Raw genomic sequence first — 17,422 nt, 5'->3', positions numbered from 1 at the left:
CGGTCATCGACCGGGGTTCGTTCCGTGGTGTGCCTCCTCCAAACAGTTGCTCGGAATTCTGGGAGAAACCGCTGTTCCAGGAAACAACAGCACCCCCGCTCAGGAAAAAGTTTCTCCCAGAATTCCGAGCGACTGTTTGGAGGAGGCACACCACGGAACGAACCCCGGTCGATGACCGCGCGTTGCAACTCATATTGAGCGCGATAGTACGTCTGAGGAGGCAGAGGAAACCGCCATCGCCCTAGCCCTTGTACATTCCAATGCAAACTACATCTTTAGCGACTCCAAAACGGCTCTGTTCAACTTCGCGAGAGGCAGGATTCACGCCCCTGCTTGGAAGTTGTTGAACACCCCCTCCAAAAACTTACCACGCAGGGTAGAGCTCCAGTGGGTGCCGGCTCACTCTGGGAATCCAGGAAACGAGGCTGCCGATAAATTGGCCCGAGGTTTGATTTGCCGAGCTCAGGACGGCCTCGGTCCAGGTTTCTCGAGAGAGCGGGCGCACACCTTTGCAGAGCTCACGCAAATGCCCCGCTTGGACCGTCGGACTTACCCTCCTCCACACCCCTGCCTTACCCATTCCCAACAGATCCTCTGGAGACGCCTCCAGACCCGCTCTCTCTCATCCCCTCAGCTGCTATCTCTCTACTGTGGCACCTCCCCTGCATGCACCCTGTGCGGACTGGGAGGACTGGGAGGAGTTGGGAGGACTGGGAGGTCGTGCTCTCGTCTCCGGACCCGCCATCGCAGCTTGCTGCGGTGCTTCGGGGTGCCGACGTCATGGACAAACACCGCATGAACGTTACGACGTAGAGTGGGACCGTGCGGTGGTCCAGGGACCCAAGGGGGGTCTAAACACACTTGCCATGATAAAGTTTTTCTCTCTCTCTCAAGTTGTCTTTCTCATCTCTTCTCTGGATCAATAAATGGCTTGCACGTGGCACCATCGGTTCCATGCTAGTACTGCAGAGATAGATCTTACTGCACAGGGTAGGGAAAGAAGGCGCTGAACGAATTAAGAAAACTCTTAGCTTGACCCATGTTTAGGATTATCATGCCAACATGTTTTCCAGGCAACCTTACACTCCGACTAGGCTGTTGTGGGACACGCCTGTTTGAGCAATCAGATGAATGCTGGACATCATGTCAGTTCCGGACGCGTTACTGTAAAACATGCATGCTGCATGATTTATTTCAAGATGCTGTACAGAGAGAGCGAGAAAGGAATTTTAATGAGAGGAAAGAAGGAGAGGTCGGCCGGTGGTAACATGGCCCTGGCCTGCTACTCCACACAGGGGAAAGGGAAGGCGCGGAAAGGGAAAGTGCGCATGAAGGTTCATGATGGCATTAAACAATAAGCTTTATGGGTGATGTCCACATACACGCACATTGGTTGGCATGCGCATCGCGGTGAGTAGGCGCGCGTGGAATACATTTCTTGAACACATACACTGAAGCAAGTCATAACACATACTGCAGTAAGGACTCCATGAAAACACAAATGTGCACTCTCACGCATGTCGACCCGTAAATAGACTAAACTGTGTAAACAGTGTAGGTAGTGCAAAGACGGGTATCCAATTCTATTTCACATAAAAACTTGAGCGCCGCCTTCGTCACAGCCCACCACTCAGTACGTTTCGTCCTGGCGCTGTACATTCCTCATGTCACCAGCCTGTGCAAGATGAGTAGTAAACGTGTTTAGGGATTTGAGCTGCGCCAACGGCCTTATATATTAATCCTGCGATGCTTTTCGTGCAGGTCAGTTCCATCCGGACGGGGCTGCCATCATGCCCAAGCGGAAGCGCCTTGATGAAAGCGCTGCCGTCAAAGCTGAAAAAGAGGAGGTTTTGGCGCCTAAAAAGGTTCCGGAGTCCGAAGAGGTTCACGTTCCCGTGGAGGTGCCAGTTCCCGAGGAGGCTGATTTTCCCAAACACAAAGTACCCGAATACGAGCAGGTGCCCGCCGAAGTCGAGGCATCCCCAGGCGTTGAGAAGCCCGCAGGCGTAGAGGAGCGCGAAAACGATGAAGCGCTCGAAAGCTTTGAGGTACCCGAAGACTTTCACCCGACAAAGGCCCCGTCACTGCCATTGGAACCGATGGACGGAGTCTGCAGCCGGTACGTTGGTCTAAGAGTCGACCATCGTCGACCATGCACGAGCCGGGAAGACCATCTGTGCCACATCGTAGCCAACATGAAAGCTTGGAACAGCTTCTTCTGGGCAGTCGGGCTGGAACTACAAGAGGACGCTGCCTCCCAGCTCATCCTCGTTCCGGCGAGTGACTGCGCATGCACGAGAAACCCCAACATGACGGAAGAGAAGCACCGAGCCGCGACACTTCTGTACTATCTGCTGACTCAGCACCGGTGCGTTGCGGAAGTCACCATCAACGACGAAATCATCTCCGGCCATGAAGATATCGTGTGCCTCGCAATTCGCAACGCGCTGGGACTGAAGAGGCTTTCGTTGGACTTGAGGTCGCCAGGGGTCGTTATCTCCGGCGCCCTTGCAGCGAGTGTAATTTCCTTGACACGCTTGAAATCGCTCGACCTTTCCGCGAACTTGCACGGGCACTTGATTGCCGATCTTGCGGCTCTTCTTGCCAAAACAGCTTCCTTGGAGACGCTTATAGCCTTGGAGGTCCGTGTGTACCCTGAGCACGCCAACACCTTCCTAGCAGGGCTGTTCCGAAACAGGAGCATCCGAAACCTGTCACTCTCGACATGGATTCTCAACAGTGGCAATGCACCATACGGCATAGGCAACCCACATGTCGCTCTTGGAACGTACCTGAGGCTGAATACGTCCCTGAGATCGCTGTTTATAAAAGAGGCTAAGTATGGTCCAGACATGGATGTCTTGACTATCTGCGATGCCCTGGCTACTCACAAGGTGCTGGTTAGACTTAAGCTAGTGGTGAGCACACTCAGGTTGGAGTACGCCACTGCAATAAAACAGCTTCTGTACAGAAACAAGACGCTGAGGTACTTCAGCTTCATGTGCAGCTACACTGGCGACGGAGTAGTTGAAGGATTCCATCGGCATTCATGCCGATGGTGCTACATTTGGCACAACGGTGACTACGATTATGTAAAGCCCTGGATATCCGCTCTGCTAGAGAATGACACCTCCATCACGGAACTGACATTCTCAATGTGCGGTTTTAGCCTCTTAGAATGTCGGAAATTTTGCCGAGCGGTGGCCGCGAACAAGTCGCTCAAGAAGATCATCCTCGAAGACCTCGGTCGCCACAGATGGGAAATCTGCAAAACGCTCTCTGAATGTGGCCTGCAAGACAGAGTCGTCGTCAAGGGCCACTGTTTGGTGCACTACCCAGACACAGGCTGCCCCTCGTTCGCCGTCCCCCTCGCCCGGCTCCAGACCGCTGTGGACGGAGCGACCGTGTCTAGTAACCTCACGCACATCACGCTACGACTGTACTCGATTTTGTGCTTCAATGGTACGACAGAGCCAGCCTCAACGCCGATCGTTCAGCTGATCCAGAGCGCGACTAGCATCACACACCTGGCGCTGTATCTGGAATTGCAGTGCTGTAACCAGTGCTGGAATGTGTGCGGACCCGCTATATGCGAGGCCGTCTGCCGAAATGCGAGCATCAGAAGCATGACCGCCATCTTCTCGAGGCAGAATTTCTGTGACATGGCACCGCTCGCCAGCCTCCTGCTCCGAAGTCGAGCCCTGCGTAGTTTCACATTACGCGCTCCCAGTCTCAGAGCTTTCAGCGTGTTCATCGCCGAACTCTCAAAGCCGGAGCTTGCGGATAACTACGCTCTTCAGGGCCTACGCTGTTTTCATGGTGGCACTGATGGGATTAGAGAGCGCCTGGCCATCCAAGACATCCTGCGCAGGAACCGAGCCTTGGCGAAGCGCGCTGCTCGCTTCGTCACCGGCACCCGTGTGAAGTACACTGCGGAGGCATTCGAGAAGATCTCCACCTCTCCGACCTTGGTAGACGAGCTTCAGGCGACGGCGTTCGTCGACGAAGCTCAAGCTAAGGAGCTGATTGCTCGGTGTGTGCTCGGACTGAAAGACTTCACAGAGTTCATGCGCCTCGCAGGAGTGGTGCGCAGCGGCATAGAGTGCTGCGCCAGGGATGACGGGAAGACGCAACTGGGTGACCTGCCCGAACTTTGCCTTCGTCGCATACGGCATTTTTTGCTCTTGAGTGACGTGGTCGTTTCACCGGAGTAGAATGATGCCGCACTGAATGTTGTACACGCGTTCCTGCAAAAATATGTGCTACGTCTATGCATTGTTTAAAATATCATGATCACTTGGTTCTGCCATGTGCTTACATTTTTATTCCTTAAAGGCGAAAGCTGTTTAAGTTGGTTTAGCCATATAGGCATGCATTCTGTCATGGTATCCCAGCGTCAGCCGTAAGGCCTTAATTACTGAGCGAATTGAATTAGCGTATCTTGAGTGATTCCATATATTTTCATAATTTAAATTCAGTTCATTGGCCATCACCTGCCCTTGTTGGTAGTTATAGAATTGGAGAGTAATAAATTTCCCTCTCCGTGTTAGGGGAGATTTAGGAGCAGAAGGGAAGATTGAGACTGGGTGGAACACGGCGGGTGGCCAGGTCAGAATTCCCTTATTCGTATTGGCACGCCGAGGCTTTCTCTTCCGGCTGACGATATAGAATCGACGGCCCAATGCAGTAAGAAATGGCTAAACCAAAGCTGTAACAGCTTTCAATTATTAACGCGCTTTGCCGTTAGGCTGAGTTGTACAAATTTTTGCGGGACCATATCCTAGAAAGGAACCGGCAACATGCCTGCTGTGATAATGATCATTTTGTGATGCCAATAAAATGGTGCCTGTATATACCTCACGCAATCGGTGTTCTTTTCGTTAACTGCTCTCTCCCCACGCTCATAATAGAAAGCAGCTGTTCTGAATAATATGTTTCAGCACCAATTAGAGCGCTGCTTGGTCTTTTTGAGATTTTCTAACCGTTGGCTTCAGGTGCGTGAAGACAGGTCGCAAGACGTGATTCATTCATCTGTCAAGCGGGCACTTTCGATCCCCAGGGCGATCCACCACGCCTGGCAGCTTTAAGGCCGACCCACATGGAGCGAACAGACGCTGCGAATTTCATGCGGCGCGGCCGAACGCCGACGCGCTGTCGCCGTGCTGCACCACATACAAGGAAAATCACGCGACCGTCTCCAGACCGCAGCCGTCTTGATTTCAGTGTTGCAAACAACGGCATGGCCTTAATCTTGGTAAACTGCAACAAAAAGATTTTTAAACTTACTCAAAAGGAATTGTTTATTAGAGGGCGGCAAAGGAAACAAATTATTATTTAGATTTGTTTCAATTTTATCAATTTTGTCTTTACTAGTAAAGTTTCACAGGTTCTTCTTCTTCTTTGCACCAGAGGTGCCCCGCCAGAGACGGGTTGGTTTCAACTCGAAGACTGAAGCTCTTCGCACCAGGGGTGCCCCGTCAGAGACGGTCTTGTGTTCAGTTGAGACGCAGGGGTAAGGCGAACACTTCAAATTTTATGTACAGTATTTACAATAGATACAAGTTAAGGCACTAGAGACAAATTAAACAGCAAAGGACAAACAACAAAAAGGCGGAACTGGCTAACACTAGGGGAGGCCCCTACTCGGCAGAGCCGAAGATGCGTAGCATCTCACCTTAGCGCAGAACCCCGCTTCCAGCTCCGGGGTCCAGTTTTAAAGCCCTAAAGGCCCGGCCCACATTCCGTAGCACCCAATCATTCTACATTCTTCATATCATTGGCTAATCGAGAGCATGGTCAGCCCTCCAACTACCGTAGGGTAACACCCTTTCCAGAAAAACAAACGCACGGTCGTGCCAGCATGTGCGGAGTAGAACGTTCTCTCCACCACAAAATAAAAATAAAAACAAACACAAATACACATTCGTGCCAGAACGTGCGCGAATCGGTTCCGCGGGGCGGGTGGACACCCGTACTTCCCGGCGCGTTCGTGAGCGGCCGCGTTCCAAGAAAGGAGACGCTCCGCTTTGAGTGTCCCCAGCCGCGTTCCAATGACCCCCGCGAACGCTACCGATCCCTTACATTATTGATCAGACCGTAGGCTAGAGTAGGCATTCACACTTATTAAAAAATCTGGCGTGCGAAGCGGATCCGCTCGCCGCAAAAACTATTACAGAGGGCAAAATGCTTGTTTAGATGGGCGTGTTTCGGGCTTAACACCCGATATCTAGCGATAGTATTTGGTTAAAAGTGGTTTAGATGTAAGCATGTGCCTTTAACCTCGTGCGATTTCATCGTCAACTACCTGGTCGCGGTGGCTTTCGGAGCTGCGGAGCACACAGTTCGGTCGTTCTAGACCAGCGTTTTGACCTCTGTACCTGTTCTCATCTGTCGACGCCCGAACGAGGCGGAACCGCCGCGCCGCTGCTGTTTCTCGCTTTGCTACACCACGTCGCGGCTTAGAGTGAGAAAAAAGCATAAATTTACGCTGTCTACGTACCATAAGCGTATGCATGCTTACTTAAGCTAAACGCAGGCGCATTCTCACGTTTAGTTCAGCGTATGCTAGCAGAGACGCAAAAATAAACTCAGCCTATAGTGGCGCCATCTGGTTCTCAGGACGGGAACCATTACTGTATACAAACCGAATCTCCTCTTAAGCCTAGAAGTGGGAGAATTGTCACTCTAAATAAAAAAATAAACCAAACCTATCGCTTATACCTTTTCCTATAGGCAAGGTGTGACGAAGTGAAAGACCGATACTCCATTTACGGCCAGTGAACGCAGTGAAAAAGGCAGCGACAACCAGAATTCAGTCCGAAGTGAGTGGTCCGGCTTCGAAGGGCTCCGCTATGTTTGTCGCCGCGCTGACATTCGCCGCTTCCGGTGAGCGGCTGGCCGCCAGGCGAACGTATCTTCTATATAACCTCCTTGATCTAGCACGACTGGCAGGTTTCGCAGGTTTCGGCCGTTCGCAGGTTTTTCGCGAGAAAATCGCTCCATGTGGGTCGGGCTTTTAAAGGGCGACCCACATGGAGCGAACTTGCGCTGCGGATTTTGAGCGGCGTGGCGGAACGCGGACGGACCACCGCTGTGCCGCACCTCAAGAGGCGGTAAACGGGCGGCTGCCGCCAAACCGCTGCCGACAAAAATTTCAGTGTTGCTAGAAACGACGTCTGTCAATTCTCGATAAAATGTCGACAAAAGGCTTTGCATTTGCGACGAATGAATTATTTATTCAATGGCAGCAGCGAAGAGTAGTTATTTTTAAGGATTAACGTTGTTCTGACCGTTATTTTTTTTTAGAACATGCACTGAAACACGTGAAGCAATTGCTTTGCCTGCCAACAGTGTGCATGGGTAGTCGTGATCAGTGCCAGCCGAAGCTGCAACCGGCGGCAGCGTGTTTCTGTGCGAGGTGTGGCAGCTTTTTGTGTGCTGATACATCGCCATGGCGATGCGTGCGGCGGATTTCGCTGAAACTGTTGGTTCTGAGGAAAAAAGAGGAACACAAGAAGAAAAGGAGATTCTGGGTACATCGGGTGGGGCAAAAGAAAAAATCTGAAGGTGGGTTTCACACTGCGGTGAGTACGTCTTTGCGTATATAGTTTGACGCGCGTTCATATTCAACAGTCAGGGAGTTTAAATTTACACGGATTCGCTCTCGATTGGCTGCGTAGTTCACGATCTATGTATTTTTTTACGACTCCCGATTTCCCCGCCACTCTTCTGCAGCAGCAATGAACTCCTTGTGCGCCAGTGATGAGTATGAGCTCGCCGGTGACTCGGCGAGTTCATAGTCATGCATGTAGTCGCCGAGTCACTGTGTTTTCGGCGTTTGCAAAAGAACAGCTACATAGTGCAGCGAAGGTAGTGATCAGTCTTTTTTTGTGCATTTCAATGCTGTGGTCAACTAGTGTTCGAAGTGGAAAATTACGAAGTGACCCGCAGCCCACATACCGGCCTGAGATCCACGACAGAGGGGCTCAGCTACTTATCGCTTCCAAGCAGCCAAGTTTATTACTAATATAACAGCGGCTGGAGAAGCAGCTGGGAGCGTGAAAATAAGAAAGCAGAACTCAGTTTACCCTGAGTACCCAATTTGAGATGAGTGCTCAAAGAAATTGCTGTTTTGACTATTTTTTGCTACCGCAGTGGGGCACAATATGCCCCACTGTTTCTTATGCTTCATTAGTGTAATTGTGATTATATCTGTGAAAGTAACTTGTGCAGCTTCATGAGATTAAGCTACCCCAACAGTGCCTGTTTTGCAGTTACAATAAGCACAAGATTTCCTTTGAATAAACTTTTACATTTAGAAGCATGCATTATGATGCAGTTCTGTTTTTTCATTCAGTTCCAGGTGATGAGGGAAGATCCTGCGTTATTCTTCAAATTTTATAGAATGCCACCACAGAAGTTCGACGAGTTGCACCGCATCGTGAAGAAGCCCCTGACAAAGGTGTTCCTTTGCCGTGAGCCCTAGAACTCTGAAGAGAGGCTAGACATCACTCTCAGGTTCAGTGACGAAATTTGCAATGTTATACATTCTTTTGGATTCATTTCATGCAATATTTTTGTGTTGATCTGCAGGTACCTTTCTTCTGGGAGCCCAATCAAAGATATAGCTTTAGCTTTCAGGTTTGGTATAGAGACATGCCGAACCTGTGTTCATGATACCTGTCGAGTGTTGTGGAATCACTTGAAGGATATCCACATGCCGGTGAGTATATAGCTGCAGAAACACTGCTTTGCACTTCTGATGCGTTAATGTTTGAAGAGTTCTGACCTGCCCGGCCATTGAAAATCTATTACGAGAAAGTCTAGGCCCAGAAAGATTTGAAAAGTGCGTCCAAGAAGTCAGGCTTTGTCTATAACAGAAACATGAAAGTGCCATTATGATGTCTTCCCTTGTTTTACGAAATATAGTCTCTTGTTATCTTGCTTCTTTTTGCACATAAACCTGTTTGAAGTTTGCTTTGTTGTTGTTGTCATCTGGGTTATAGTTAAATGTTGAGATTTGCTATTTACATAACACCCCGAGAATTTTGGAGTTCCAGTACATATTTTGTAAGGGGGCCCTCTGTCCTTCCTGGTGCCAGGAAATGCTGAATGGCAAGCGATTTCCAATAGCTTTTTCAAGCGGTGGAATTTTCCAAACTGTTTGGGTGCCGTTGATGGCAAACATGTTCAGATCATGGCGCCACCAAATTCAGGAAGTAACTACTCCAACTACAAGGTATGAGGTTATTTTATTTAGTGCACATTTTGTAGTTTGTTCCTGTGTATGATAAGGCCGAATACAATGACTGTGTTCTAGCACAAACAGAAGAAAGAATTCTGGGTTTTTTGCGCAAAAGACACGACACAAAAGAAACGAGGAAGACAGGACAAGCGCTTACTCAACTTCTCCTGCACCTTACCTCGTTTCTTTTGTGTCGTGTCTTTTGCGCAAAAAACCCAGAATGCTTAGGCACCAACTAGCCTGCAAAAACATACTCGCAAGAAGAAAGAATTACCGAGCTTTTCTTGTATCTTCAAGTGCCAAGGGAGAAATCACTATTATCCACCTAGGTGCAGCCCTAGGACTGCAATGGAAAGCTGTACAGCTTTCGCAGAAACTTTGTAGTTGACCAAAAAAAAGTTTTGCTTCGGTTATGATAATGAGTAATTACTATGTTAGTACAAATCATCTTCACCTTTTGGCATTCCACTGAACATTAGAGCAACAATATTCAAGTGACGCATGTGCTTCAGGTAGTACAGGATTTTAGGGAAAGTACACAGCTTAGGGTAGCATGCACAAGGCTGCTCATGCCGACAACAGTCATTGAGCAGTCACTCAGCTGCTGACATTGTGAAGTTTCATTTTATGTATTATGCATACTTCGGAACGGTAGAGCTGTTGTATGAGCAGAAACTACATTTTAAATGAGTGAATAACAAATCCATATTTAACCCTTAAAGCAAACAGTGCCATGTGAGCAAAATGTGTTATTTTTCTTCTTTCAGAAAACGTTCTCTATCGTCTTGATGGCAGTGGTTGATGCTAATTACAAGTTCGTCATGGTCGATGTAGGAGCCCCAGGACGCCACAGTGATGGAGGGATTTTCAAAGCATCCTCACTTGGAAAGCGCCTCGGGCGGGAATCCCTAGACATTCCAGGTATGGCAAAACTGCCTAACAGTACCCAGGTGGCCTCTTGTGTGTTTGTTGGTGATGAAGCGTTCCAGTTGAGACGAGACTTTATGCGGCCATTTCCGGGAAGACAAATGGACTCCAAACACAGAGTTTTCAACTACAGATTGAGCAGGGCAAGGTAATTAGGCCCGCATTCTTTTGTACTGAGCTTGAGATTGCTCGAGCAAAATGCAAAAAGATAGTCATAAGTTTTGCAGATTAATAAATTTCGTGCATCTGATTCTTCATTTAAAGTGCTTTTGGTATTGCCGCTCACATGGTAAATGCACCACAAGTTAACTCGTCTTAACTCATTCAAGTATGGCTGTTACAGCAGTGTAATAATTTGTCACTAAAATTTTAAACTTGACTGTTTCGCTATTCATTGAAAGTGTTTTCAAGTTTCAGCTCTCCTTATCTTTTCTTGTAGTTGTGGAAATTCCTCTTTTGTAGTATACAAAACTGCCTTTTTTTATTTGCAGGCGCATTGTGGAGAATGCATTCGGTATTCTTGCATCTCGCTGGAGAGTTCTGTTCAATCGTCTGAACCTTCTGCCCCACAATGCCGAGTTTGTTGTCCTTGTCTGTTGTGTCCTTCACAATTTTATGTGCACAACGGCAAATGAGTATGTGCCAGCTGGCTACGTGGACTGCGAAGATGAATTCGGAAACTCAGTCCCTGGGCATTGGAGGGCGGAAAGAGAAAACAACCAGCTGCTTGAGCTGGAAAGGACAAGATCAAAAAATTTTGCCCAAAGTGCATCGGATGCACGCAATATTTTTGCTGAGTATTTCATGAACAAAGGCTCCGTACCATGGGAGTGGGCCCATGCAGGGGTTCAGGCACCAGCAAAGAAATGATGAGGTGCATGTTGCGATCAGTAGGCTCCAAAACTTGTAAATACAGCAATAAACTGAAATTATCTTTTTCAATTTGCATCCACCTTTTCATTGTGTTGAAGTGTTCCCTAGCGTTTCTCTAAGAGCTTTATCTACCAGAAGCTGAACAGTTACTGGGAAAAAGAAGCTTGTGGTTGTTTTCTGCACACCAGAAGGTATAACTAGTAGGTGAAGAGAAGGATGCAAGAATGAAATCACACTAATTGTTTTGTTTTTTTTAATTCAGTACCTGCATTGCCGATAAGGCATTACAGCTGGGGGGGATTTCATTGAAAAAAAGACCAAAATCTACAAATACATATGCTCAGAGTGACGTAAAAAGCATTAAAAGATGCAATTTGTGCGGCATCAGTCAAAGATTACAGGCACGTGCTGTCTGGACAGAAAAAGAATGTCGCAAAACACTGCCCTTAAAAGGGAGTTCCCTGACCTGCAAAAGGTGATCCTTTGGGATATGTAGGAAGGTGGTTTCAGGAATTTTTTTTTGTTAGTTATCAGAGAACATGAAAGGCTTATTTGGTTCGGTAATTCTAATTTATTCTACACTGTACTTTGTCAGTGCAGTGAGCAGATCTATTTCGATCTGTGGCCACACACTTTTTGGGATTGCGCGCATTCTTTTTGCTATCAGTTGGCCAAAAATCGCAGGCTCATCTTCATCTGTCTGTAGTATTCCTTCAAGCTTTTCTATTTCAATTTGGTTGCGTGTTCTTGTCGCTCTTTTTTGTGAGAGTGGTGGGTTTTGCAGTGGGCTGCGAGTTCTACTTGCAGTAGCATTGACGTTGCTGCTGCTTTGAGTAGCAGCAACTGCTTGCTCATGGATGGCATCATCCGCGGTGTCCTCAGGCGAAGTGGGGTCGTAGTCTGTAAAGTGCGAAGAGAACAAAAAGCAACCTGTAGTCTTTATCAAACAGTGCTGCACATGCTACGTGCTTCATTAGGCATTGCAAAGATATTTTTGGCGCACTTTTAGCAGTGCACACAGCTCATTCTTTCTGACAGACTACTCAGAATTCATTTAGAAGCTGCTGAGTGCAATGTCTATGCTGTTGCGCTCGTGGTCCCTCAAATGGAGTGACTTACCAGTGTTCTCATTGTAAGCTGTCAATAATAGCCCTTCAGCGGTTGCTTCGGCTCGGTCCCCACTTTGTCCGATGTTACTTCTTGTGCTAATTTCAGGCAAGGAAAAACATAGTGTTGTTCAGCCAAACATCTGTTCACTGACTACAACAAACATTCTTCTACTAAACCTGACAACAGGGGCAATCACCTATATATTGCCAGTTTTTTTCGTATGCACATGTACAGAGGGGTTGAAGAAAAAGGCACAAACCTGCCCACTTCCACCTGATCCTTTAAGAACTTCAGTGACCAAAAATATGGCCATCTGATGTCCTGGCAGTCACTGGCTCCAGAACCACTTGGTGCCCCCGCCTTCCATTTTTTATACTTCTCCGTGAAGGTGTCCCTGAGTGTCTTAAATCTGGCTTGTGGATTTGAGCCTGAAATAAAGGAAAGCCAACAGCAATAAATAGACATATATGCCATGCATGATCCAATAATGCCACCGCTCAGGTGTTAGCACCTGCTGCTGGATACCATGTCGGTCCGAGTTGACAGGCCGAGTGGTCCAAATGTAAATGTAGTAAATGTAAACGAAGACATATTTTGTACTATAGCTAAAACTTGTTAGCATTTCTAATGCAAGCTCACATGCTCGCACACTGGCGCAGGTGCACCATATCACGCACGCCGGCCGCTTCTCCAGCTCATCGATCGGTCAACACTGACGCTGTTTGTAGCTGACACACAAAGATTTCGAACCCGCAGACATGGCGCGTTGGTTTTCCCACGCTTTTGGGGCAGGAACTGCCTCGCATTCCTCACGGCTGCGACGTTGGAATCTGCCCAGCTTTGCGGGGGAATGTGCGCTTCGTCGCGACATCGTGCCCGACTTCTGAATAAGGTGCCTGCCGCCATCAGTCGTTTACGGTAACGAAAACAATAACAATGACGATCGTTTTCGCCTCTATTTTTCTGTTTCAATCTACCAGTAAATCGAAGTCCTAGTTACGCAGCATACTCGCTGTAGTTCTTTACGCTACCTTGCAATCGCTTTCGCCGCTGCAAAGAGATACATTTATACACTCCAAACAACAACGCTGCAAAAAAAAAAAAAAAAACATGTCACCTGAGCAGTGCTTATTGCGATTTGCTTTCAAATGTAGCGAGCAATGATATAGTGTAGTTCACCGGGCACTGACAGTTCGCACATATGTAAACACCGCACATGTAGGTCCGGGCACTGCGAAGATGAAATGGTGTATCAGGTGGCAAAGCGTCATTTAGTTAAGGCATCCACCATTAATTGCGTCATTTTGTTTTTCACTTCAAGCCATAATGAAAGATATCGGCGCGGCTTGACATACACGCCGCAGTCCCTATGAACTGCCCGCGCTGATGTCAACAAAAAACACGTGCATGTCGGCGAGGGCGTCGTGGTGATCGTTTGCTTACCTTCAGGGTCCTCTCCTATCTCCGCTTCAAATTCCTGCCACACGGTAACCTTCCTTCTGCTGTCTTTATATGCGGCGTGCGAACAATCCCGTAACGTCGGTCTCGTCTGCACAGCTGAGATAAGCTTGTCGTTGTACGCGATGCGTGCAGCTTTCGTCGCCATATTGAACTGGCTAGCCGAGTCAAATGTTGCGGGCGGAAGTCAGGCGCGGTCGCACCCTGATTGGTCCGCGCTGACAGCTCACGTCAGCCGCTTCCGGCCAGCTATCTGGCCCGGCTTGACCGACGGCGTCCGGCCGCCCGGTGGCCTGCGTCCGGCCGCCGAAAGAGGAACGTGAACTCGTCTTGTTACCGCGGGATCTCGATGTGCGCGCTCCGAGCACTCTTAGAAACGTCGAGTTATTGTCCTGTGCGGCCGATTTCACTAATTTAAATCGGATTAAACGTCGCGGCTCCGGCCTTTTTTTATTTTTTCAACTCACCGCTGAGGTAGGAGGAATTTACTTAGGCGTCGGGCGCCTTTCAGGCAGTCGTGTGGCGGTTTCGCTTTCGCTTTTATTCTGTTTTTTAGCTTTTCTTGAATAAATAGATCCAGTCAGAGACAGCTGCAAATTAGGCCCACGGAAACAAAAAATACGCGTGGACTGTTTGCTGTCGCCGATCGCTACGTATCACTCCGCCGATGGCAGAGCGGCAAGCCGACACGGGACTGGATGAAAGCCACTCCACGCGTGGGTTGACTCCTCTAACCGTCAGCGGCGAGTTCAAAAAAAAGGCGGGAGCCGGAACGTTTCATCCGATTTAAATTACGGAATTCGGCCGCACAGGACAATAATTCGAAGTTTCTAAGAATGCTTGGAAAGTGCACATCAAGTTCATATTCTTCTTCAGTGCGCCTTTAAGAGACCGAAGCACACAGCAGGCAAATTTGTCGATAAGCATCGTGCGGCATGCTGTGCAGCCCTGGGCATCGATAGTGCCTGCTTGAAAGCTGTATGAACCGTCTGCGGCGACCGCTGCGGACGAACCTGAAGCACCGCCGGTTTGCGTGTTGATAGACCGCAACTGACAGACGCTTTTAAATGAGCGTACGCAGGTACTCTGTGGGCAACGAATGCGCGTGCGCAGAAAGCTACGTGCCTCGATGTATCTTGCTGGCACAGGTATAGACCAGAATCCAGAGCCGCTCCTGGGCGCGGCCATTTTCCGCCGACTGGTGCGCAGGGGTGCGGGCGTTTCTTTGGGGACTGCGGGGCTGCGGCAGCTCCGCGGTCGCGCCTGCATATAGCCGCGCTTCGGGCGCTAAAAAAACATTGCCGAGCATACTTCCGCAGCGTGGCTGTGTTGCAGGAAGTATTCACGTTATCAAAGGGAGCACATTGATGCTTTTTAATGACATTTAGTTTGACATTCACGTGAATTGTGCTGACGCTTGAACGCGGTCGTGCTTATATCGCTACCGTCTTGGTGCTCCACTGCAAAAAAAAAAAGCTTTTTGTTCAATATCAAGTATTAGGTGTGCGGCTAGCATGCAGTTTCAATTCCCATGCACTCTTAATCCTTCGGCCATAAAGTACCACCCACAAACAGGGCTTTCTTGTCGCATGCGTGGTGCGCCAGCTTATCAACAAATTACCGCTGTGGGCTTACCTGAGTCGCGGCGCCAACAAAAAACAAAATTTGTCATGGTTTATGTAACCTGGTGCATCAAAACGTACTTTTGCTCAAATTATCAAAGCATGAATAGATATTAGCAGCGAATCCAGCTTTCACGAATTCTGAGGTCCGAAGTCGCGTTCATTTTATTCGGTAGCTCTCGCCGCGTGTGACAGCGTTGCGTAGGCGTTTGGCTAAGTGTGAATGAATGTATTAAAATCGCGCATATTTCCCTAGGATTAAGGCAGGTAGCAAAAGCAGAGAGACACTACGGTAAACCCTTTACCTCCCCTTGATCTCGATGACATGCGTGCGGAAAGAGCAACTGAAATCAGTAGCGGTCGTGCTTACAATCCTGTGCATGAAATGTGTTTAATGGGAACTAGAGCAAGCTCAGCGCAAGGAGGTAATCGAAAACACGCGCTTCGTCGAGACAACCTTCAGTCTGCAGCTCGCCTATCCAGTTACTACACCACTGAATCAAATCAATAAATCCACATTCCTGTGCCTAAAATTATCATAGATGATAGCGCACGTAAAAGACGGCAACAAACGACACGCCAGCGCAGAAATCTGCTTAGAAGTGCCGATTTCCAGTCCGTACGCTACCTGACCGACTACTCCGCGGGCAAAATCCTTGCTGTTTGCAATACTTTTCCAGAATTTCCCTGAGCAGCGCCGCCGCACCAGCGGCTCGGTGGAGCAGCGTCGCCGCTGCGGTGCCAGCGTTTAGAATCCTGAGCCAGCAGAATATCATCATTGAAAGACGTAGCGCGAAAAACGAGACACAGAAAAGGTGAAGACAGGACACAAGCGCTAATCATCAATATCAATATCATCATGGTGGGCACAAACAACGAGAGAGACGCGCACTGCCTCGCCGCACTTACTCACATCTAAATGAACGGGAAAAAACTCGGATAAGTCACGTTAACGACTAACTGCGCGCAAGATAACCGCAGTACTGTCTGGTAGAGGGAAAATGTGAGTAGTGACGCACAGCACACACCCTCATACGTTATGATGAAGCACTACAACGACAGAAGCGAACAGGTAAACATGCATTCTACGCGCGGCGCCGGCGCGATCCGCAGTCCATCGGGCCGCGCGCGCCGCTAGATGGCGATTGGTGTCGAGAGTAGGGGCGCGCCAGCAGCCTGCGTGTGAGGGTAAAAGAATCTGGTCTATACGCTATAAACAACCGCGCGCGGCCGCCGCGGTGGCGCAGTTATTATGGCGCTCGGCTGCTGATCCGAAGACGCGGGTTCGATCCCGGCCGCGGTGGTCGAACTTCGATGGAGGCGAAATAGGGGATGTTCAAACTTCCGCAGTTGCGCTTTCCTGCATAACAATGTTTTCCGAGACAAGATGGCTGACCATGCGTTTCCTGCTCAAACAAAGCAAGAAAGGCTAGTTTTTTGTTTGACTCTTCCAAAATTCGCTTCTTACATTCTGTCCACACCCTTAGCGCCTGTCCTGTAGCCCATGCAGTGCCTTTATAGAGAAGTCGGCCATCTTGTCTTGTGCAACAAAATTATGTGGGAAAGCATACTTGCGGAATTTTGAATGTGCACTGTCCAGAGGCCCGTGTAGTGTGCGATCTCAGTGCACGCTAAAGAACCCCAGGTGATCGAAATTTCCGGAGCCCTTCACTACGGCGTCGCTCATAGCCTGAGCCGCTATGGGACGTTGAACCCCTTTAAATGAAACCGAACCAAGCCATAGCGTGCGCGCCGTACGGGCACGTTACGGGATGCATTGACAAGATGGCGGCGCCCTGCTCGCCCGCTTCGAATAAATACGATCGTCGCTGCGTTGTTCGACGTGATAGCTCACTCCACCGTGATTTTTCGCCCTCATCTGCCCTCAAATAATTACAAATGACTTCCCTCGCCACTCGCCGGCAACCAGAATCGTTAACATTTTTGCACCATGTCGCTCATTTGCAGCACCGACTCTGAAGCGACAGGTATACCACGAATCCCATACCGTCATCAACAATAATTATCATAATCTTAATCTCGCAGCTTACTTTTCTCGCACGAACGTTTCTGGTAATAGTTTCTTTCCTGCTACCATTGAGCATTGGACTATACTGCCCGCTCCAGTGCGTTCCCTCCCAACAGACCGTTTTATGCGTGCCATAATTCACTCATAATCTTACCGTTC

At 48.8% G+C, this 17,422-nt stretch overlaps 1 protein-coding gene across 1 annotated transcript; it reads left to right on the top strand.

The window, feature by feature from the left end:
• The first annotated feature begins 1,790 nt into the window (after positions 1–1,790).
• LOC149367852 (uncharacterized) lies at positions 1,791–4,214 on the top strand. The gene has a single exon (XM_089576667.1). The coding sequence runs from the start codon at positions 1,791–1,793 to the stop codon at positions 4,212–4,214; it is 2,424 nt and encodes an 807-aa protein (XP_089432793.1).
• Positions 4,215–17,422: the final 13,208 nt, after the last annotated feature.

The sequence above is a fragment of the Amblyomma mixtum genome, chromosome 1 (assembly GCF_055824585.1).
Source record: "Amblyomma mixtum isolate Tamu chromosome 1, ASM5582458v1, whole genome shotgun sequence".
In the NCBI taxonomy this organism is placed as follows: Eukaryota; Metazoa; Arthropoda; class Arachnida; order Ixodida; family Ixodidae; genus Amblyomma; species Amblyomma mixtum.
Note: the sequence above shows the minus strand (reverse complement) of the source record. Positions and strands in the feature narration are given on the sequence as shown.